At 54.9% G+C, this 23,026-nt stretch overlaps 1 protein-coding gene across 1 annotated transcript; it reads right to left on the reverse strand.

Annotated features, from left to right (window-relative positions):
• Positions 1 to 219: 219 nt before the first annotated feature.
• Positions 220 to 23,026, reverse strand: GPR35 (G protein-coupled receptor 35). Its single transcript, XM_082658892.1, has 2 exons — positions 22,905 to 23,026; positions 220 to 1,446 (listed from the first exon to the last, which is right to left on the reverse strand). Exon 2 carries the CDS (start codon positions 1,434 to 1,436, stop codon positions 519 to 521), a length of 918 nt encoding a protein of 305 aa, XP_082515018.1. The 5' UTR covers positions 1,437 to 1,446; positions 22,905 to 23,026; the 3' UTR covers positions 220 to 518.

Below are 23,026 nucleotides of genomic sequence, written 5' to 3' on the forward strand. Positions count from 1 at the left end.
GGCCCCTCCAGGAACTGCCAGACGGATGTGGAGTGTGGGCAGGGGTGGGAAGCAGGTGGCAGGGCCCGAGGAGAGCCCCCACGGGGAAAGCTCTAGAAAGTTACCTGGGAAGATGCCCCCAGGCCCCCACCTCCCGCCATGTGAGTGTGGGTGGCACACACAGAGCCTTGGTCGAGAGCTTTATTCCGGCCCCTGTGGGGCAGCAGCAGAAAGCTAGCCATCAGAGCTTCACAGCACCCAGGAGGCCCCACCCCCCGGCACCCCAGAGGTACCAGGCTCCGGGTGCAGCCCCACCCAGGGCCCCTGGCGTTGGCCTCGCTCAGGCCTCATCCTCCTGCCGTCTTCCCTGCCCCTCTTCGGCCCCAGGGCTAGGGGTGTCTCCTCCCCACGCTCCGTGCCTGGGCTGTTCTGCCCACCTGGGCCTCGTGAGAGCGCCCCCAGCCCGACCCCGGAGCTCCTCGTCGCTGCTCACGAGTCCCCGCCTCGGCAGCACTGCCCAGGAGCCCGTGGCCCACCTCCTAGGCCAAGGTCACACACAGAGAGTCCTGGCTTTTGTGGGCCTTGGCTCTGGTGCGGAGGGCGGTCAGCGCAGATGCTTCCTGGAACTCCTTGGCCATGAAGTAGTAGCAGATGGCGTCCAGACAGCAGTTGGCGTCCGAGAGTCTGCTAGTGATCTGGAGGGCAGGATCGATGGCACAGGTGCGCAGGCCCATGGCCGCGCGCAGAGTCAGCACCACGTGGAAGGGCAGGAAGCAGACCACGAACACGGCCAGGTTTGCCAGGACCATGCGGGAGGCCTTCCGGGTGGCTTCCGCCTGGACTGCGTCGGCGGCTGGCCTCTGGGCCAGGGCGGTCACCACCTGCAGAGAGCAGAAGACCAGCACGGCCAGCGGCAGGTAGAAGCCCAGCAGTGTGAAGACCACGGTGTAGGATTTCTGCCCGGAGCGGCTGGAGAAGCAGAAGCTGCCGTCCTGCATATCCAGGAACCAGCGAAGCACCAGGGAGCCCAGTACCAGCACCCAGAGCACGGCGCACACGGCCACGGCCTGGCGTGGGGAGCGGAGCCCGCGGGCTCGCAGTGGGTGCCGCACGGCCACGTAGCGGTCCACGGCGATGGCCATGACCAGGCTGATGCTCATGTACCTGTTGGCCAGGTAGATGCCCTGGGACAGCTGGCAGAGTGGCGAGTCTGTGCTGCTCTTCAGGAAGTGCAGAAAGAAGGGCAGGGCGCAGAGCAGGCAGAGGTCAGCCACGGCCAGGTTGGCCATGTAGACGCGGGTCTCCGTCCAGCGCAGCAGGCGGCAGCACAGCACCCACAGTGCCAGGCTGTTGAGCAGCAGACCCAGCACCAGGAGCCCGCCCGTGTAGATGAAAAAGATGTACTTGACCGCCTGGGGCCCGGGGAGCTCCCTGGAGCCGCAGGTACTGTTGTTCATGGTCCTGGGGCTGCAGGAGGGGAGCAGGGTGTGAGGCGCGCAGGCCGCAGGCCGGGAGGGGAGCCCGGGCCCACCCACCTCCGGCCAGGGATGCAGGCGGTGAGCGCCCACCCCGCAGTCAGGAGCCCCCAGTTCACCTTCCCAAAGAAGAAATCAAAAGGAGCTCTGAGGCACCCTCCAGGCCACCCCCACCTGCTGGATGGGTGGGGAAACCAAGGCCTTCAGAGGCCCGCGGGCCCAAGGTGCACGGTGAGCAGACCCAGGGCTGGACCCAGCTCCCCTCCCCTCTCCCGAGCCCCGTCTGCAGGGACCTGCCTGCCGCTGGGCAGAGAGGAAATCGGGAGCCCACCGTCCACCTCCAGTCCCAGCCACCCCAACTCTGCCAGCTCTTGGGATGGGGGGGCCAGGGGGGCCAGCCTCGCCCCAGACCCAGTACCATTCTCACAGGGTGGGGGGACGCTCAGAGGCGACTCCGAGACAGGCTGAGGACAAAGCCCAGGGCCGCCTACTGCCCCCTCCACCCGCTCGGCAAACCCAGCTGCAGGTGGTGCCCGCGTCTGATCCACACCTGCACCTCGGTGGGCCGGCACCTGCCCCGCCTGGCCTTTCCTGGCTGCCGAGGTTCAGGACAGCAGGGTCTGTGGCTCAGTCAACCAGCTCTCCAGAAAACTCCAGAACTCCGTCTCCCTCCTCCCTCCTCCCTCCTCCTTCCCTCCCCGCTCCTCCCTCCTCCCTCCCTCCCCCCTCCCCCCTCTTCCCTCCCCCCCTCCCTCCTACCAGTGCTTTATCCTCTTCCTGAGGGCACAGTGGCTGGGGCCACCCCAGGCGCCAGCCTCCCTCCCTCCCTCCCTCCCTCCGAGACCCTCCCCAGCTCTCTGCCCTGAGGTCCCACTTAGATTGGCCTGAGGCCACCCTGGGGTCAGGAGTCCCCTTGAGCTCCCTACAGCCAGGGCCATGAGGGCAGCCCTGCTCCTCCGGGTGCAGACCCGTGGCTCAGAGCCGGCCTTAGGGTGGCCCTGGGCGTCGTACACCCTGTCATCAGAAGCACGCACGTGGCCTCACCCTCCGTGCCTCTCGCTCCCCTGGACATGCTCCGTGACACAGCCCGGGGCTGCTGGGATCAGCTCACCAGGGTGGAGGTGGGCGGGGTCAGCGCTCTGACATTCGGGGCCGGGGCAGATGGTGCAAAGGTCAAGCTCTGGCTTCACCCTGAGCCGGGCAGCACCCGGGGGTGCTGGTGTCAAACGTGCGGGACCACGGAGCACGCATGCGTGAGCGGCGCACGCCCACCAGCCCCCTCCCATCCCCCCACCTTTGTTTCTCTGGCTGGAAGGACCTGGAGGGGTGGGACGGGAGTGGCCTTCCTTCCCCCATGGGCACAGGCCCTGTTGGGGGCTCGCTGACCTTTAGGTGAGGTAGGGAAGGGGGTTCAGTCCACTCAGGGGAGGGCCCGCAGCCAGGTTGGTGTGTTCTGCTCCGCCGGCCCCCTCCCCACACAGGAAGGGAAGAGTCCTGGAGCCCGCGGCTGCAGTGTCAGGTTCACTGGTGTCCGGCATGCGGGCGCCCACTTCCTCAGCCACGGCCCCCTGGGAGCCTCCAGGCCACAGGCCACTAGGGAGGCAGGAGCTCAGACTGTAGCCAGAGCAGAAGTCTTCCACCAGTTACCCCCCTTCCACCTCTGCTGAATTATCCACGGCACATTTGCCAGAAATTACGTTGTCATGGGCCCTTTCACCGTGTCTGAAATCCCTACAGCCCCTGAGGAGCCTCTCTCCTCGTTTTCGCAGGGTTCTGCTTGTTCTCGCCCTGTTCTGAGCGACACTCTGCACAGGTTCTGTGACCCCCAGACCCACGCAGGCAGTCTCCTCAGACCCCGGAACCCACTGGAACAACTGCTGGGATCCTCCCTTCCCGTCCGCCTGCCCTGCTGGCCGCAGCCAGGCCAGCTGCGTGTGGCACCCCCAGCCCAGAGCCCGCGGAGCCTACTGGGAATGTCCCCTGATTCTGCAGGCCCAGCTGCCACAGGGAGTCCTCCGTGCCCCTCCCCACCCGAGCTGGGTCCAGGGCCTGCCCCTCGCTACTCGGGCCAGTGGTGCGGCACCCGTGGGTGGCTGCTGTCTCTTCTGGATCACCCGCAGCCCAGGGCACTGCCTGGGCGGGAGAAGAGGAGGCAGGCCTGTCCCCTCCCTTGATGCCCTCCACGCAGACGGCTGCCTAGGGTCTGGGCCCCGGTCCACACACCCCGGGGCGTATAACTTTCAGTGTAGCCTCAGCGTGGCCCAATATTTTGTGCAGGAAAGTTAAAAAGTCTAACTGCAGTCTTTCAATTTTCCCTTTTATAATAAAACAAACTAACTGTCAGGGAGAAGGACACCAACTTTGCAAGCGTCTCAAGGTGCACACGAGGCCCTGAGGAAACGCCTTGCTCGTGGCGCCTCATCTCTGTCCTTTAGGGTGAAAAAAGTTTGGGGAGTCAAGTCTCAAGGTCCAGCTCAAATAGCATGGGGTCCCCAGAAGGCATGGCAACCAGTTGAGGTCCCTGCCTGTGCCAGGCGAGGGCGTGGGGCCCTCTGTGGAGGACAGGGGCCCCAGCTGGCCTCCTGCTTGGATGTACAGACCTGTCACCTCCAACAGACACTGTGCACCATTGCCTGTGGCAGCTACGGCCCCTCGCAGCACGGCCGGTGCTCAGGGTCCTCGGCTGTCAGGGGCCCTCTGCCAGTTCCTGCTGGGGGAGGCTGGCCCGAGGGGTAGGAGGACGTCAGAGGTGTCGCTTCCTGCTCCAGGGGTGACAGTGAGATCAGTCGGCTTCCCCTGCAAGACGTAGGAAGCCACCCTCTGATTCTGCGCTGAAATACCTTTGCTGTCACCTGGAGATAAGTCTGGTCATGTTTGGGAGGTCCGAGCACAGCACAGCCTCCCGCCAGCCCTCCCTGCTGGCCCCCCAAGGAACCCCGCAGACTCCCTGAATGGGATCTGGGGCAGAGAGTGGGCACAGACCCCCGTTGCCTGGGCACCATAGCAACCTCTGGAGCTGTGACCCCACTTTAGAAATAGCCCAGGATCCAGGACAAGTTTCACAAGGCAGCGCTCACTGTGCGAGGAAAACCCCACTCAGATGCCTCCTCCTCCAGCTTCAGATGCTTGTCTCCACCCACGGATGCATTTCAGAGACTTAATGAGGTGGGAGCCCAGGCCCTGGGAGACACCCTAAGTTCCTCTGCACTGCTGTCCACGCTCTGCCCCCTTTCTAGACCATCACCTCCCACAGACCTCCTCCATCAGGACACTCTGCTGAGGTTCAAAACCCTATCCCAGCCCCCACCTGCTGAGACCCCATTCCAGCCCTCACCTGCTGAGACCCCATCCCAGCCCTCATTCCGCTCTGAGACCCCTGGCCCCAGGGGTGCTGGCCTGCTGGCACTGAGCTGCCAAAGCCTACGCAGGTGCTACCTGATGGGGGTGGTGGGGAAGCAGGGCTGAGGTGAGCCGGTCCCCCTGACTGTACGCCTCCTTCAAGCCGGCAGGCGGTGGGCAGGCTGATGACAGCAGAGTCGGGGTGACATGGCTCCCCACCACCTGCACCAGCCCCACCCCAGGGCTGCCTGGGGGAGTTTCTGGGAGAGGAAGTGGGGTGCCAGAGGCCGCCTGTGTCAACACCTCCAGAGGAGTGGTGTGCTTGCTAAGACAGCACTCGCTCTGGAGACGGCCCGAGCTAGCGAGTCCAGACCACCAGGCGGCGCGGAGGCACCCTCTCTCCCATCGTCTCTGGCCTCTCTGGATGGCGCTGAGCCTTTCCCAGGGCTGAGCCCCGTGGCTGCAGTCGGTGCCCGCACGCCACCCCGGCACGCTGGCAGGAAGGCCCTGCACCTTCGCACGCACTACACCCACGCTGACGCTGACGGGGTGACCGCGGACACACGGGGGCTTCCTGCAGCTCTGCTCCAGCCGCAGGCTCGTCTCTCCCCTCCACCAGCTGCACCTCGTCACACCCACCTCCTCAGGGGCCTTCTTTCCAGACCATCCCTTCCCCTGGTCTAGAGTGTTCTCCTCCCCCGCTCCGCCAGGCCCTCCCGGGGCGTTCTCTTCTCCCCACTCTGAGCTCAGGGCTGGGACACCCTGCTCAAAGGGCTACTCCCGCCCCCTGCAGAGCCCACCTCCGGGCTACGCAGCCCTCCGCTTGGGTCCCGCAGCACCTGGCCTCAGCACCTCTCTCTGCACAGACTGCCAGGGGCTGCGAGAGCTCCGACCCCAGCCCTGCCCATCTCCACAGGCAGAAACTGAGGCCCGAGAAGGGGAGTGGCTGGCCCAGGCCTCCTAAGCCTGCAGAGACCCTGCCCAGAGGCCCCTGAGGAGGGCCCGGGCTCCACCCTCCAGACCCAGGCCTGAGGGTCCCCCCGTGGGCTCCTCCCCTGCCTTGCCTGCTCTCTGCCCGTCCCCCGACCCCCAGCCTCCCCAGCCTCCTCCCCTGGCCCCTTCCTAGCCCCCCACCCTGCCTGGCGTCCTCCACAGGGCTTCCCCTGAATGTCTACTGTGTCCTTGTTCTGGGACCCCACCCACTCTTGCGCATAGGAGGGCCTCAACAAATCCCGTTCACCGGTCAGCAGGGGCCCCAACCGGAGAATCCAACCGGGTGGCCAGCGCCAAGGAACAAGCAGATTCTTGGCCCATAGCGGGGCGCTGCAAACAGGAGTGGCCGCAGGCTCAGAACCCTGTCGGCCTGGAGTGGGATGGAGCGTCTCTCCCCACCTCCCTGCCCCACGGCCCTTCCGTCTACTGGCCCTTCGGCCAGCTCCCTCCCAGTGGAGGGAGCTGGGGCTGCTCAGGGGAGGGCCGGGTCCTTTCCTCAAGTCCCACTGGATCCCCGGGGCTCCGAGAGGCCTGGCCCATTCTCACTGCCGGCTGGTCTCAAAACCATAAAGGACCCTCCTCAGAGAAGGACCGGGAAGGATCCCACTGCTGCACCCACCGTGGAGCCCCCCGCGCCTCGTCCCAGCACCCTCCTCTCCGGCTTTGCACGTGCTAGGGAGCCCACGTGGCAGGCCCGTGGGTGGTGGCGGTCCAGGTGCATGTCTGAAGGAGGGTCTCTCCTGCCCCTTCCTCCCGGCCCCCCACCCCTCCGAACGTTTGGGGTTTGAGAGAAAAAGGCTGCTGGCAACAGCTGCAGCTGGGAGATAGGCATCACTACCCACCCTATCTAGGTAAGCCTCCCTTCGAGGGACGTGCCCCCCGGAGGCGGAGTCACTCCAGCGTAGGCTCTGGACGTGGCCCAGGGCCCCTACCGCACTGCCACCCGGGAACCTCACTGCTTCCCGGGCCCCAGCTTCCTCACCTCGGGTGGCAGCGAGGCCCCTGCCGTCAGGGTCAAGGAGGGGACAAAGCCCTGAGAGTGGGGGATTCAGGACCCTGGCCGAGAAAGAGGACGAAGGACCCTGAGGACAGCCAGGTGGGGTGTCCTGAGCCGGGCAGTGTGGCCCCTGGCCAAGGGCCTTGACCCACCCAGGCTGTCCTCCCCAGGCTACATACACTCTGTGTCCACTCCGACCTCACTCTACACTACGGTCTGCCCCTCTTCTGTGCCCACCCTCGCCGCCCCACGCGTGGGCAAGCGTGCTGGACGTGGCTGGCGGGGGGCGGGGGCGGGGGCCATGGCCAGGTGGGCGTACCCAGCACGGGGCAGCGTGCAGTCATATCGCGAGGCTTCACAGAGGGCAGGTCAGGACCTGGAGGCTTCTTGAAGGAGGAGGCCCTGGAGCTGGACCTGGGAGGTGGGAGGAGTGGAGAGGGGGAGGGGCTTCCTGGAAGATGGAAGCACGACGCCTGCCTCGGCTCCGGGCCAGAAGGCTGGAGATGAGCCACAACCTCTCTTGCACGATCCCCAGCACAGCTGGGCGGACGGGGCAGCTGGACCGCCCGCAGGGAGATGTGGCCGTTGGCGCAGGCGGAGGGGGACCCTGCGCAGCAGGCACCTCCAGAGCCTGGCGGGCCGTGGAGGCTGGTGAGCCTGGCGGGCCGTGGAGGCTGGTCTTCCATCTCCCACCATCTGCCTTTAATCTAGTATAGCTGACTCTCTGTTCTCGTGGATTCTGCATTATCTCTGGAGTATTGAAATATTGCACCAAAGGAGACGTTATCTTGATTACTGACTTCTGTGGGGCCTCGTAGATGTGCCGGGCCGAGGCCTCGCTTGCCTCACCCTGGCCCAGGCGCCTGGCCGGGATGGCGTGGGCCCGTGGGCCCGTGGGCCCTGGGCTCAGCCTTGGGCCTGGCATCCCTGCGAGGCTGAGAGAGGAGGCGTGGGCTTCTGTCACGGCAGGTACTTTCTGTTCCCCTCTTCTCGGAAACCAGGCCTGGGAAACATCCCTCCCGCCTCCCGCTGGTTTGGCCAAAAGCCAGCCTGGGGGCCCTGTCATCTGCCCCTGCTCTCACCGTAGTGGGGCAAGGCGGGGGTGACTGCAGGACGCCACACGGGGAGTGGAGGAGGATGGGAGCACACCCCTCAGGAAACTGCGGGCGATGGGGACACAGCTCGGGGGAGGAAGAGGATCCCCCTCGCCCTCCTCCCGCTGGCCGGCAGCCCTGCCCTGGGCCGCCCGCTCTTCCTCCCAGTCCCTTCAGCCTTGTCCCGGGTCCTCACGCCAGCCACTCGAGCCCCCGCACCCTGAACCGCTGCCGGCCCTGTTCGCACTGGGCGGGCTGCTTCTCCCCCGCAGGCCCTGGGCCCTGGGTCCCCCCTGAGCCATCAGACCAGCCTCAGCTCCCCAGAGGAAGGCCGGGAGAGGCAGGGGACAGACCCTTCCGGTCCGGGCTGCCCCCTCGCCCCCTCCTCTCCGGCACCGTCCCCCCCGTCCCCTCACCCAGCAGCCGCTGGCCTCTAGGAGCCCTTCTCTGCTGGGTCTGCCTCCCACCCCCCAGCCTGGCTCTTCCCAGCCTCACTCCCTTTGTCTCCCTGCAGGTTGGTCGGTCTCTCTCTCTCTCTCTCTCTCTCTCTCTCAGGGGCAATGGATGAGCCCAGGTCCCCGGCTCTGCCCACAGCCTCACAGCCCCTCAGGGGACCCGGCGGTGGGATCCACAGACCAGAGGCACGGCCAGATGGGGCCTCGCAGGCCCAACTGCCCGCCACCTGGGGAGAGCCACCTGCGGAAGGCATCCTTCTGTGACTGGACATTGGGAATCGGCCAGCAAGGGGACGAGGCCAGGAATCAGCCCTCTGTCCTCGGGCGCCTTCCTGGCACCTTGGCTGGCCTCCTGTCTGCTGGAAGCGCACTCAAGTGTCACTGGCTGGGGTGACACAGTGGCTGGAATTGGACAGGAGCCGGGGAGTTGATCCTCATGGGGCAGGAGACCTGGGGTTCTCTGTACTAGACTCCCTACCTTGATATACAGCTGAGCTTCCCATAATAAAAAGTTTATAAAAATAGAGACGCAGGGTCTGCGTTAGGTGGGCAGATGAGGCGGCCGGTCAGCAAGGGCACGTGGAACGGGAGGGGCTGCCTGCCCGAGTCCAGCTCTTCGGCCCGAGGTGCCCTCAACCCAAGACTTGCCCTGTGCCAAGCCTGGCGCTCACCCGGCCGCCAGCGCAGGGCCTCGGGCACGACCCACGACTCATCTCCGTGCACTGCCCACTGGCCGGGGGCACGCGCGGCAGCCGGCAGCTCTGCCACCCGCCTCCCTCCTAGACCCCACCTCCTGCCTGCCAGCCCCGCCTGGCTCAGTGGCAGATGCCACCACGGCCAGCAGGGGCCCTCCCGCGGAAGGCCTCCAGCCCCTGCCCCTGCGGCTGCCACCTCTGTCCTTGCACAAAGCCACTACGTGGCCTCTGAGGCCCGCCCTGCTCACCCTGCCCCCCGTTCGCTCATTCGTTCACCCACTCAGCAAATGTGGCTGAGCGGGGAAGGGTGTGGGCAGGAGGGCAGGGGGTGCCAGAGCCCTGGCAGCCGCCCTCAGGGCCTGGCTGTGCCGCAGACAGGGGACAGGGAGGCCAGCTCCCACGGGCCACCTTTGGACGCCCACTGTGTCACCCTCACGGGCTCGTGTTTCCCCCTCAAACGGTGGAGTCAGTGGGACACAGCCAGAGAGGGAGAGCACCGGGCTTGGAAACACCAGGGAGGACGTGGCGGCCATGCCGCATGCCTGCCCTCGGCCTCTGGCCTCCACTGCCACCCGGTCCCCACCCGGCCAGGGAGCCCACGGGGGGCCGGCTCTGAGCGGCCCAAGGATGGCTGCCCTGTTTCCAGGAACGAGCAGGCACATCCGGGGCAGGGAGCCTGTGGTCCTCTGGTCAGACAGCCAGCGCGGCAGATGCTCTCCAGGCTCTGGAATGTCCCTCCGTCTGTGACCACCACACAGGCCAGGGGCCCGGCGGACAGAGGCCATGGGTCCAGGGCACGCACTCCGGTGCCCTGGGACGGGCATCCCTGGCGTCCGGCCGTCCCGGCGCCACTACTCTCTCACTGCAAGCTCCCCCACCCAGTCCCCCTCGTAAACCCCTGGTGCCCCCAGACAGACCCCGCTTCCGCCCTCCTATGCTCTGCAGCCCCTTCCTACCCCCGTGCTCCCTTCGCCCTGGGACCCCTTGGCGCCCAACAGAGGCCAAGCCAGGGATGTCCAGTCCTCTCCCAGCTGGCTGAGGGCAGGGGCGCCTGACGGCCCATCGGGCCTCCTCTGGGGTGGCTCCCAGGCCGCCCGCTCCATCACCTGCCCTGAACCCCGGGACCCCTCCCGCAGGGGCGGTTGGTGGGCCATGGTGCTGCTCCAACCGCAGGTTCCTGCCTGCTCCATGGTCTCCTTCCCCTTTCTCTGCCCAGGGTTTCTCTGCCTGGAAGGCAGCTGCTGGCCCCATGACAGTCCCCCCTGGGACTCCACGTCCCCGGGCGGCCCTCCAGCGCCAGCATCCCACCTGGTCTCGGGCTTCCCTTCCCAGCAGAGATGGCCATCCCGGCCCGCGCCGCCCCACCCGGGCATCCCCTGCCCACTCTCCACCCTCCTTCCTCACCAGGTGGCCAGTCCCCTGCAGGGGCCCCCACTGCCCAACAGCAGCTCCCAGGCCCTGCTCCCGGCGACGACCTCGGGCTGGGGAGTCCAATGGGCAGAGAGCAACCCAAGTGTGTGCCCAGCACACATCATCCTTGCCTTAAAGTCAGCAGCTGGATTCAGAGCAGGAGGGGTGCGTCTCCCTTGAAAGGCTCCTGTCTCTCCACGAAGGGTTTCCCCCTTCCCCCCTTCCCTAAGAGCAGCCGGCCTTTAGCTCAGGCTGGTTTCAGCCGGTCTGTCTGGGGCGAGCCCAACTTAACAAGCACCCCACCCACCTATGCACATGTATGTATATACACACGCATGTACACACACGTGCACGCACACACACATGCACACATACATATACACACACGCACATAGACACACAGACGCGATCACAGGCACAGATACATGTCTACACATATATGTATACATGCGTACACGTATATGTACGGCAGTTCAGGGCGGATTCATGGGCCCTACCCTCGCACCTGCTCACCCTCACCTGGGCCACCAACCTCTGCTCTTATATCCCCCACCTGCCCGTTCTGGGCCCCTTGCAGCAGGCCTGCCACCCCATCCACCAGCTGTTCGTTTCCCCCCACTATCTGCTGAGCGCCCTCTGGCAGCCCCTGAGCCAAGCAGCTGGTCTCCTGCTTGAGGTCAGGGTCAGTCTGCACAGCCCCATGTGGTGGGGCTGCACTTCCAGGAAGTCAGTACTGGGGCAGATTCGTCAGACTGCAGGGCTGTGGAAAGCTGCTGGGGCTGCTCCTGTTTAGATAAGTGGCCAGAAGAGGGGTGGGGCGTGCGGACCGTGCCCCGGCGGGGGGGCGGGGGGGGCTGGCTGCAAGAGCAGCTTCCGGAGCAGGACAGAGCACGACACAACTCGTGAGACCCGTCCCCAGGGAAGTGCTGCCAGCCGAGAGGATGGGCCCCTTGTCGGCCATGGTGCTGCGATGCTCCCCCCGCTGCACTTCCCCCTCTGGAGAAGCCTGGCCTGGGTCTGGCTGACTGCTTGCCTCCCCTGGGGGCCCAGCCCTCTGCAGAGCCTGGCTAGAGGACAGTAAGTGCCTCAGGCCCATACGTTCTCCCAAAAGACAAAAGACGTCTGCATGCACAGTGTCTGCTTCTCCCAACCCCTCCTTGCTCCGCCACTGGGATTTGGGACCCACCATGGTCAGCACATAGAGGCATCCTCCCTGAGGGCCCTCTGGCTGCCATGTCGTAGACCCAGCAGGCCCTGGCAGACCACCTTGTTCCATCTCCCAGCAGCACTGTGCAGAGGTGAACTATCCCTAGTTCTTTACTTTTAAAATGTTTTAATGAAATGTTAACTAGGTCTAATGCACACCAGGTACCTGTGCACAGGTAAGGGGGAGGGCCTCAGATGGCCTCTGAGGCCCCCTTGCATGCTGTCTGGATCTGGCCGCAGGACCCAGGGCACAGGCTAACTGTTGGGCCACTGCCCTTCTGGCTCTGAGACGGTGGTGCACTCGCCTTATTTTGCTCTTTCCTCTCTGGCTTCTCCTCTCACATCCCTGTTGTTCTCCATCTGGGTCCCTAACTTGGGGTTTGCTGGGGTTTGGTCCTGGGCCCTTTCTCGCCCCATCACACACTCTCCATACAGATTCACCCAGTCCTGTTGATTCAAGAATCACCCCTATCCCCTGACCCCTCTGCCAGCTCCAGCCCAGACCTCTGGACCACACATGGACTGTCCACAAGGCATCTTCTCTTGGACATATAACAAGCACTTTAAGCGCAACTTGACCAGAACTGACCACATCATCAAGCCCCTTCATCATACCCCCATGCTGTAATCTTCCTTCAGAGTTCCCCATCTCAGAGAATGATCCCTCTTGTGGCCCAGGCCAGATATTTGAGTGTCATTCTTAACACACAATTTCCACTCCCTCCTACATCTAATCAGTCATTGATAAGTTAAATATGCAGATTGTAAGCACAATAGCAATCATTGAAAAGATAAAACAGGGAGGCATAATAAATAAACCAACGGAGGACATAAATGGAATATGAAACAAAGTACTCAATCCAAAAGTGGGAGGAAAAGAGACAAAGAATAGATGAGATAAATAGAAAACAATAGCAAGATGGTAGATCTAGCCCAACCATATCAATAATCACATTAAATATAACTGGTCTAAACACTCCAATTAAAAGGCAAAGATTATCAAACTGATTAAAAATGCAAGAAGTGACAATATACTCTCTAAATGATATACACTTTAAACAAATAGATAGATTAAAAGCAAAAAATGAAAACAAAGTGAAAGAATGGAAGAAGATGTAAAATGAAAACACTAATCATAAGAAATTTGGGATGGCTGTATTGATATCTAAGTAGACTTCAATACAGGGACTCTTACTGGAGATAAAAAGATGGCACTTCATATTGATGAAAGGATCAACTCAGAAGAATAAATAGACAAATCCACACTTATGATAGGTTATTTTGACACTCCTCTCTCAGTAACTGAGAAAAAAATTATTAAGGATACAGTAGACTTGAACAACATCAATCGACTTGCCCACACTGATGTCCACAGAGCAGCATACCCAACAAGAGCAGAATACCCATTCTTTTCAAGTACACATGAATAGTCCCCAAAATAGGCTATATACTGGGCCAGAAAGCAAGTCTCAAAACAATTAAGAGGATTTAAATCATATAGAATATGTTCTTCAAATACAACACAACTAAATGAGAAATCAGTAGCAAAAGATATAAGCTATCTAAAGAATGCCCAAATATTTGGAAATTAAGCAACATAAGTATAACAAACTCAAGGTTAAATAGGTAATCAAAGGGAAATCAGAAAATATTTTGAACTAATTGATATGAAAACACAACTTATCAATATTTGTGAGATAAAGCTAATGCAGTGTTTAGAGAAAAACTTGTAGCTTTAAGTGCTGATACTGGGAAAGAGAAAAGACCTAAAATCATTCATCTAAGATTTCACTTTGGGAAGCTATAAAACAACAACAACAACAAACTAAACCCAAGTAAGTAGAAGAAAGGAAATAAGAAAAGGTAAAAGTAATATAATAGAAAAATTACAACAGAGAAATATCAATAAAATGGAAGTTGGTTCTTTGAAAAGATCAGTGAAGCTGGTAAACCTCTGGCTAAACTGATCAAGAAAAAAAAATCCAGACAAAGGATCATTCACTCCTTGATCAGCTGGAGGCAATGGAACTCAGACTGGATACAAACAGACTGACTTTAAATCCCAGCGCTTGCTACTTACTAGCTGTGGCCAGATGATCTCTGTGTTCCTCTTTATCCTCATTTTGTAAAACACACATAATACAAGATTATGTATTGGAGCCTGAATCAAGATGGCAGAGTAGAAGGACGTGCTCTTACTCTCTCTTGCAAAAAAACCAGAATCACAACTAACTGCTGAACAGTCATTGACAGGAAGACACTGGAACTCACCAAAAAAGATACCCCACATCCAAAGACAAAGGAGAAGCCACAATGAGAAGGTAGGAGGGGTGCAATCCAATAAAATCAAATCTTATAACTGCTGGTTGGTTGGCTCACAAACTGGAGAACACTTATACCACAGAAGTCCACCCACTAGAGTGAAGGTTCTGAGCCCCACGTCAGGCTTCCCAACCTAGGGCTAGGGCAATGGGAGGAGGAATTCCTAGAGAATCAGACTTTGAAGTCTAGCGGGATTTGATTGCAGGACTCTGACAGGACTGGGGGAAACAGAGACTCCACTCTTGGAGGGCGCACACAAAGCAGTGTGCACATTGGGACCCAGGGGAGGGGCCCAGGGGAAGTGACCCCACGGGAGACTGAACCAGACCTACCTTCTAGTGTTGGAGGGTCTCCTGCAGAGGCAGTGGGTGGCTGTGGGTCACCGTGAGGACAAGGACACTGGCAGCAGAAGTTCTGGGAAGTACTCCCTGGCGTGAGCCCTTCCAGAGTCCACCACTAGCCCCACCAAAGAGCCTGAAGGCTCCAGTGTTGGGTCGCCTCAGGCCAAACAACCAACAGGGAGGGAACCCAGCCCTACCCATCAGCAGTCAAGTGAATTAAAGTTTTACTGGGCTCTGCCCACCAGAGCAACACCCAGCTCTGCCCACCACCAGTCCCTCCCAGCAGGAAACTTGCACAAGCCTCTTAGATTGCCTCATCCACCAGAAGGCAGACAGCAGAAGCAAGAAGAACTACAATCCTGCAGCCTGTGGAACAAAAACCACATTCACAGAAAGATAAACAAGATGAAAAGGCAGAGGACTTTGTACCAGATGAAGGAACAAGATAAAACTCCAGAAAAACAACTAAATGAAGTGGAGGTAGGCAACCTTCCAGAAAAAGAATTCAGAATAATGATAGTGAAGATGATCCAGGCCCTTGGAAAAAGGATGGAGACAAAGATCAAGAAGATGTAAGAAATGTTTAACAAAGACCTAGAAAAATTAAAGAACAAACAAACAGATGAATAATACAATAACTGAAATGAAAACTACACTAGAAGGAATCAATAGCAGAATATCTGAGGCAGAAGAACGGATAAGTGACCTGGAAGACAGAATGGTGGAATTCACTACCGCAGAACAGAATAAAGCAAAAAGAATGAAAAGAAATGAAGACAGCCTAAGAGATCTCTGGGACAACATTAAACGCAACAACATTCACATTATAGGGGTCTCAGAAGAAGACAGAGAGAAAGGACCCGAGAAAATATTTGAAGAGATTATGGTTGAAAACTTCCCTAACATGGGAAAGGAAATAGTCACCCAAGTCCAGGAAGCGCAGAGAGTCCCATACAGGATAAACCCAAGGAGAAACACGCCGAGACACATAATAATCAAATTGGCAAAAATTAAAGACAAAGAAAAATTATTGAAAGCAGCAAGGGAAAAACAACAAATAACATACAAGGGAACTCCCATAAGGTTAACAGCTGATTTCTCAGCAGAAACTCTACAAGCCGGAAGGCAGTGACATGATATACTTAAAGTGATGGAAGCGAAGAACCTACAACCAAGATTACTCTACCCGGCAAGGATCCCATTCAGATTCGATGGAGAAATCAAAAGCTTTACAGACAAGCAAAAGCTAAGAGAATTCAGCACCACCAAACCAGCTCTACAACAAATGCTAAAGGAACTTCTCTAAGTGGGAAACACAAGAGAAGAAAAGGACATACAAAAACAAACCCAAAACAATTAAGAAAATGGTCATAGGAACATACACATGGATAATTACCTTAAACGTGAATGGATTAAAAGCTCCAACCAAAAGACACAGGCTTGCTGAATAGATACAAAAACAAGACCAATATATATGCTGTCTACAGGAGACCCACTTCAGACCTAGGGACACATACAGACTGAAAGTGAGGGGATGGAAAAAGATATTCCAGGCAAATGGAAATCAAAAGAAAGCTGGAGTAGCAGTATTCATATCAGATAAAATAGACTTTAAAATAAAGAATGTTACAAGAGACAAGAAAGGACACTACATAATGATCAAGGGATCAATCCAAGAAGAAGATATAACAATTATAAATATATATGCACTCAACACAGGAGCACCTCAATGCATAAGGCAACTGCTAACAGCTATAAAAGAGGAAATCAACAGTAACACAATAATAGTGGGGGACTTTAACACCTCACGTACACCAATGGACAGATCATCCAAAATGAAAATAAACAAGGAAACAGAAGCTTTAAATGACAAAATAGACCAGATAGATTTAATTAATATTTATAGGACATTCCATCCAAAAACAGCAGATTACACTTTCTTCTCAAGTGTGCACGGAACATTCTCCAGGATAGATCACGTCTTGGGTCACAAGTCAAGCCTCAGTAAATTTAAGAAAATTGAAATCACATAAAGCATCTTTTCTGACCACAACGCTATGAGATTAGAAATCAATTACAGGGAAGAAAATGTAAAAAACACAAACACATGGAGGCTAAACAATACGTTACTAAATAACCAAGAGATCACTGAAGAAATCAAAGAGGAAATCAAAAAATACCTAGAGACAAATGACAATGAAAACACGACGATCCAAAATCTATGGGATGCAGCAAAAGCAGTTCTAAGAGGGAAGTTTATAGCTATACAAGCCTACCTCAAGAAACAAGAAAAATCTCAAATAAACAATCTAACCTTACACCTAAAGGAACTAGAGAAAGAAGAACAAACAAAACCCAAAGTTAGCAGAAGGAAAGAAGTCATAAAGATCAGAGCAGAAATAAATGAAATAGTAGCAAAGAAAACAATAGCAAAGATCAATAAAACTAAAAGCTGGTTCTTTGAGAAGATAAACAAAATTGATAAACCATTAGCCAGACTCATCAAGAAAAAGAGGGAGAAGACTCAAATCAATAAGATTAGAAATGAAAAAGGAGAAGTTACAACAGACACCGCAGAAATACAGAGCATCCTAAGAGACTACTACAAGCAACTCTATGCCAATAAAATGGACAACCTGGAAGAAATGGACAAATTCTTAGAAAGGTATAAACTTCCAAGACTGAACCAGGAAGAAATAGAAAATATGAACAGACCAATCACAAGTAATGGAATTGAAACTGTGAGTAAAAATCTTCCAACAAACAAAAGTCCAGGACCAGATGGCTTTACAGGTGAATTCTATCAAACATTTAGAGAAGAGCTAACACCCACCCTTCTCAAACTCTTCCAAAAAATTGCGGAGGAAGGAACTCTCCCAAACTCATTCTATGAGGCCACCGTCACCCTGATATCAAAACTAAAGATACTACATAAAAAGAAAACTACAGACCAATATCACTGATGAATATAGATGCAAAAATCCTCAACAAAATACCAGCAAACAGAATCCAAAAACACATTAAAAGGATCGTACACCACGATCAAGTGGGGTTTATCCCAGGGATGCAAGGATTCTTCAATATATGCAAATCAATCAATGTGATACACCATATTAACAAATTGAAGGAGAAAAACCATATGATCATCTCAATAGATGCAGAAAAATCTTTTGACAAAATTCAACACCCATTTATGATAAAAACTCTCCAGAAAGTGGGCATAGAGGGAACTTACCTCAACATAATAAAGGCCATATATGGCAAACCCACAGCAAACATTATTCTCAATGGTGAAAATCTGAAAGCATTTCCTCTAAGATCAGGAACAAGACAAGGATGTCCACTCTCGCCACTATTATTCAACATAGTTTTGGAAGTCCTGGCCACAGCAGTCAAAGAAGAAAAAGAAATAAAAGGAATACAAATTGGAAAAGAAGAAGTAAAACTGTCACTGTTTGCAGATGACATGATACTATACTTAGAGATTCCTAAAGATGCCACCAGAAAACTACTAGAGCTAATCAATGAATTTGGTAAAGTTGCAGGATACGAAATTAATGCACAGAAATCTCTTGCTTTCCTATATACTAATGATGAAAAATCTGAAAGAGAAATTAAGGAAACACTCCCATTTACCATTGCAACAAAAAGAATAAAATACCTAGGAATAAACCTACCTAGGGAGACAAAAGACGGGTATGCAGAAAACTATAAGACACTGATGAAAGAAATTAAAGATGATACCAACAGATGGAGAGATATACCATATTCTTGGATTGGAAGAATCAATATTGTGAAAATGACTATACTACCCAAAGAAATCTACAGATTCAATGCAATCCCTATCAACTTACCAATGGCATTTTTTACAGAACTAGAACAAAATATCTTAAAATTTGTATGGAGACACAAAAGACCCTGAATAGCCAAAGCAGTCTTGAGGGAAAAAAACGGACCTGGAGGAATCAGAGTCCCTGACTTCAAACTATACTACAAAGCTACGATAATCAAGACAATATGGTACCGGCACAAAAACAGAAATATAGATCAATGGAACGAGATAGAAAGCCCAGAGATAAACCCACATACCTATGGTCAACTAATCTATGACAAAGGAGGCAAGGATATACAATAGAGAAAAGACAGTCTCTTCAATAAGTGGTGCTGGGAAAACTGGACAGCTACATGTAAAAGAATGAAATTAGAACACTCCCTAACACTATACACAAAAATAAACTCAAAATGGATTAGAGACCTAAATGTAAGACCGGACACTATAAAATTCTTAGAGGAAAACATAGGAAGAACACTCTTTGACATAAATCACAGCAAGATATGTTTTGCTCCACCTCCTAGAGTAATGGAAATAAAAACAAAAATAAACAAATGGGACCTAATGAAACTTCAAAGCTTTTGCACAGCAAAGGAAACCATAAACAAGACAAAAAGACAACCCTCAGAGTGGGAGAAGATATTTGCAAACGAATCAACGGACAAAGGATTAATCTCCAAAATGTATAAACAGCTCATGCAGCTCAATATTAAAAAAACAAACAACCCAATACAAAAATGGACAGAAGGGCTTCCCTGGTGGCGCAGTGGTTGAGAGTCCGCCTGCCGATGCAGGGGACGTGGGTTCGTGCCCCGGTCCGGGAAGATCCCACATGCCGCGGAGCAGCTAGGCCCGTGAGCCACGGCCACTGAGCCTGCGCGTCTGGAGCCTGTGCTCCGCAACGGGAGAGGCCACAACAGTGAGAGGCCCGCGTACCGCAAAAAAAAAAAAAAAAAAAAAAAATCGGCAGAAGACCTAAATAGACATTTCTCCAACGAAGACATACTGATGGCCAAGAAGCACATGAAAAGCTGCTCAACATCACTAATAATTAGAGAAATGCAAATCAAAACTACAATGAGAACGGGCTTCCCTGGTGGCGCAGTGGTTGAGAGTCTGCCTGCCGATGCAGGGGACGTGGGTTTGTGCCCCGGTCCAGGAAGATCCCACATGCCGCGGAGCGGCTGCGCCCGTGAGCCATGGCCGCTGAGCCTGCGTGTCCGGAGCCTGTGCTCCGCAACGGGAGAGGCCACGAGAGTGAGAGGCCTGCGTACCACAAAAGAAAGAAAGAAAAAAAAAAACCTACAATGAGGTATCACCTCATACCAGTTAGAATGGAAATCATCAGAAAATCTACAAGCAACAAATGCTGGAGAGGGCGTGGAGAAAAGGGAACCCTCTTGCACTGTTGGTGGGAATGTAAATTGATACAGGCACTATGGAGAACAGTATGGAGGTTCCTTAAAAAACTAAAAATAGAATTACCATATGACCCAGCACTCCCACTACTGGGCATATTCCCAGAGAAAACCATAATTCAAAAAGACACATGCACCCCAATGTTCATTGCAGCACTATTTACAACAGCCAGGTCATGGAGCAACCTAAATGCCCATCGACAGACGAATGGATAAAGAAGATGTGGTCCATATATACAATGGAATATTACTCAGCCATAAAAAGGAACGAAATTGGGTCATTTGTTGAGACGTGGATGGATCTAGACACTGTCATACAGAGTGAAGTAAGTCAGAAAGAGAAAAGCAAATATCGTATATCAACGTATATATGTGGAACCTAGAAAAATGGTACAGATGAACCGGTTTGCAGGGCAGAAATTGAGACACAGGTGTAGAGAACAAACGTATGGACACCAAGGGGGGAAAGTGGAAGGGGGGTGGTGGTGGGATGAATTGGGAGATTGGGATTGACATGTATACACTGATGGGTATAAAATGGTTGACTAATAAGAATCTGCTGTATAAAAAAGTAAATAAAATAAAATTTAAAAATTCAAAAAAAAAGGAAAGAAAAGAAAAAAATCCATAAATTACTAATATCAAGAATGAAGGAGGATACATCATTTAGATCCTACAGACATTAGAATAATAATAAAGGAACATTATTAATAACTTTATGCAGAGACATTTGACAACTCAGTTGAAATTCACAAATTCCTTGAAAGTCACAACTTGCCAAAATTTGAATAGCCTGCATCTATTAAAGTGGTTGAATTTATAATTAAAAACCTTTCCACAAAGAAAACTCCTGACCCAGGTGATGTCACTGGCGAATTCTATCAAACATTTAAGGATGAAATAATGCTAATCTTAAACACTTTCTGAAAACAAATAAGGAGGAACACTTCCCAACATATTTTCAAAGACAAGCTTTACCCTCATAGCAAAACTAGACAAAGATGGTATTACAAGAAAACTACAGATTAACATCATGTATGAACATAGACACAAAAATCCTTAATAAAATACTTTTAGCTGATTGAATCCAGCAATATAGAAAACAAATAAGCCACCATGCACAAGTATCCCAGGATTGTAAGGTTTATTTTAACATTAGAATATCCATCAATATAATTCGCTATATTAATAAAATAAAGGAGAACATAATCCTCTTAACAGGTGCAAAACAATCATTTTACAAAATTCAATACCATTTATGACAGAAACTCTCAGCAAACTAGGAACGGAAAACAGGTACGCTCAAAACCACAAAATATCGCTGAGAGAAATTAAACTGTCAAAAATGGATAGCTACACCATGCTCGTGGGTCGGAAGGTCCCACCCAGTTCTCCTCACGTCCATCTGCACAACCAAACCTATTAAGGAAGCACGAAGCATCTCGTTCTGCGGGCTTTGCTTTCCAAGCAGACCACAGCACTGCCCTCTCCCCTCAGCGCCCCCCGCCCGGTCCCCGCGCACCGGGACACCCTCCTGTCTCGCTTGCAAAAGGCAGCAGCCTTCTGGTTGGTCGCCTCCCCCCAGTCGTTCCTGAGACTCCAGCCAGAGACAGATGTCAAGCAGGCACACATGGGGCACACACTGCCCAAGACGTGAGACCCCAGCTCCTGGAACGGCCTCGGGACCCTCACACGCTTCTCCAGCCTCAGCTCTTGCCTCGTTCCCAAGCCCACTCCCCGCACTGCAGGCACAGACAGCTTCTTTCCATTCTCTGAGGGTGCCCGGCTCTTCTGCCAGCCCCTGCCCTGCACCTGGCTGACCCCAGGCTGGTCGAAGACCACCCAGCCCCACCGCCACCCCCATGCGTCACCTATCACCTCATTGTCATGACTCTCTGGGTGACCCGTGTGCAGACAGTCCAACCTGGAGCTGCACGTGCTCACAGAGGGGCTTCAGAATGAAGGGACTAGGGGAGCAAGATGGTGGACAGGGAGCGCAGATGCCGGCGGTCCCGTCCATGGGGCTTGGGGGATGAGGGCTGAGCTCACAGACATGCACACGTATGCCCCGGCACCCCGGCATCACATCTGCCCAGGCCCCGGAACCTGCAGGGGACCTGGCCTGGCCCCGGACGGCGCAGCCCCAGCCCAGCCCGAGCCAGTGCTGGCTCCTCAGCCTGCAGCCTCACTTCCTGGGTGATTTGTGAAGGGACCAGGAGTCCCAGGCAGCTGAGGACAGGCCCTGGCCCTGTGTGTCGGGGTGGGGGTGGGGGGAAGGGGCGGGGCAGCGGGGTGGGAGGCGGGAGGCTTAGGAAATCGCGCACAGGAGTGCCCCTGACTGAGCCTCCACAGCCACTGGTCCCAGGGACCCCGAGTGAGCAGGCTCCCAGGCCGGACTCGGGGCTGTGCGGTCTGGGCAGATGCAGCCTGTACTCGCCAGGGATCAGAGAGGAATGGCCTGAAGGTCGCTGCACAGACTGGACACCCCCGGGCTGCGGCCAGAACCCTGGAGACGGAGAGGGCCCCAGAGCCGCAGAGCCGAGCGCTCCTGGGACGGGCGGGCCCAGCCTGCCCCACAGCTTGTCCTCTCAACTAGAAAGGACTCTTCCTCTGACGGAGCAGCCATGTCCTGGGCCACGTGTTGTCATAAAAACTCAAGTGTCCCCAGGAAGAAAGTGCCTTTTCCCTTCACTTCAAACGGCAGCAAAAGCTCCGTTAAATCTGTTACACGTCAGGGAAGAAAAGAAATTCAGCAACGCTACAAGAGCCATAAACGGGACACTGAACGAGGCTTGCTTAGGAACGGAGAGGGGCAGACAGAGACAGAGAGGCAGAGACAGAGAGGCAGAGACAGAGAGGAAGGGCTTACTTAGGAATGGAGAGGGGCAGACAGAGACAGAGACGTAGAGACAGAGAGGAAGGGCTTACTTAGGAACGGAGAGGGGCAGACAGAGACAGAGACAGAGACGTAGAGACAGACAGAAAGGGCTTGCTTAGGAACGGAGAGGGGCAGACAGAGACAGAGAGGCAGAGACAGAGAGAAAGGGCTTACTTAGGAACGGAGAGGGGCAGACAGAGACAGAGAAGCAGAGACAGAGAGGAAGGGCTTGCTTAGGAACGGAGAGGGGCAGACAGAGACAGAGACGTAGAGACAGAGAGGAAGGGCTTGCTTAGGAACGGAGAGGGACAGACAGAGACAGAGACGTAGAGACAGACAGAAAGGGCCTGGAGCGTCTGAGAGCCAGGCCCGCGCACTCCGGCCCCATCCTGCCTGCTGCTCGGGAACCCTGCCCCGCCGGGCGCCCTCCCTGACAATCGCTCTCAGAGCACCAGGATCCCGACACTCACCCCGGAAGCTCTGCCGCCCCCAAGCTGACCAGGCCTAGGGAGGGAGGGAGGATGGTGAGAGAGAAGGTCCAGGCTCAGGGCTGAGCAGGACTCGGGTCCCACCGAGGAGGCGCTGCCTGCTG

This window comes from Grampus griseus (assembly GCF_964374135.1).
Source record: "Grampus griseus genome assembly, chromosome: 7".
Lineage (NCBI taxonomy): Eukaryota > Metazoa > Chordata > Mammalia > Artiodactyla > Delphinidae > Grampus > Grampus griseus.

What these genes read in the sequence shown, in the direction of transcription:
- GPR35 (XM_082658892.1), bottom strand. Translation starts at nt 1,436, where the DNA reads ATGAACAACAGTACCTGCGGCTCCAGGGAGCTCCCCGGGCCCCAGGCG.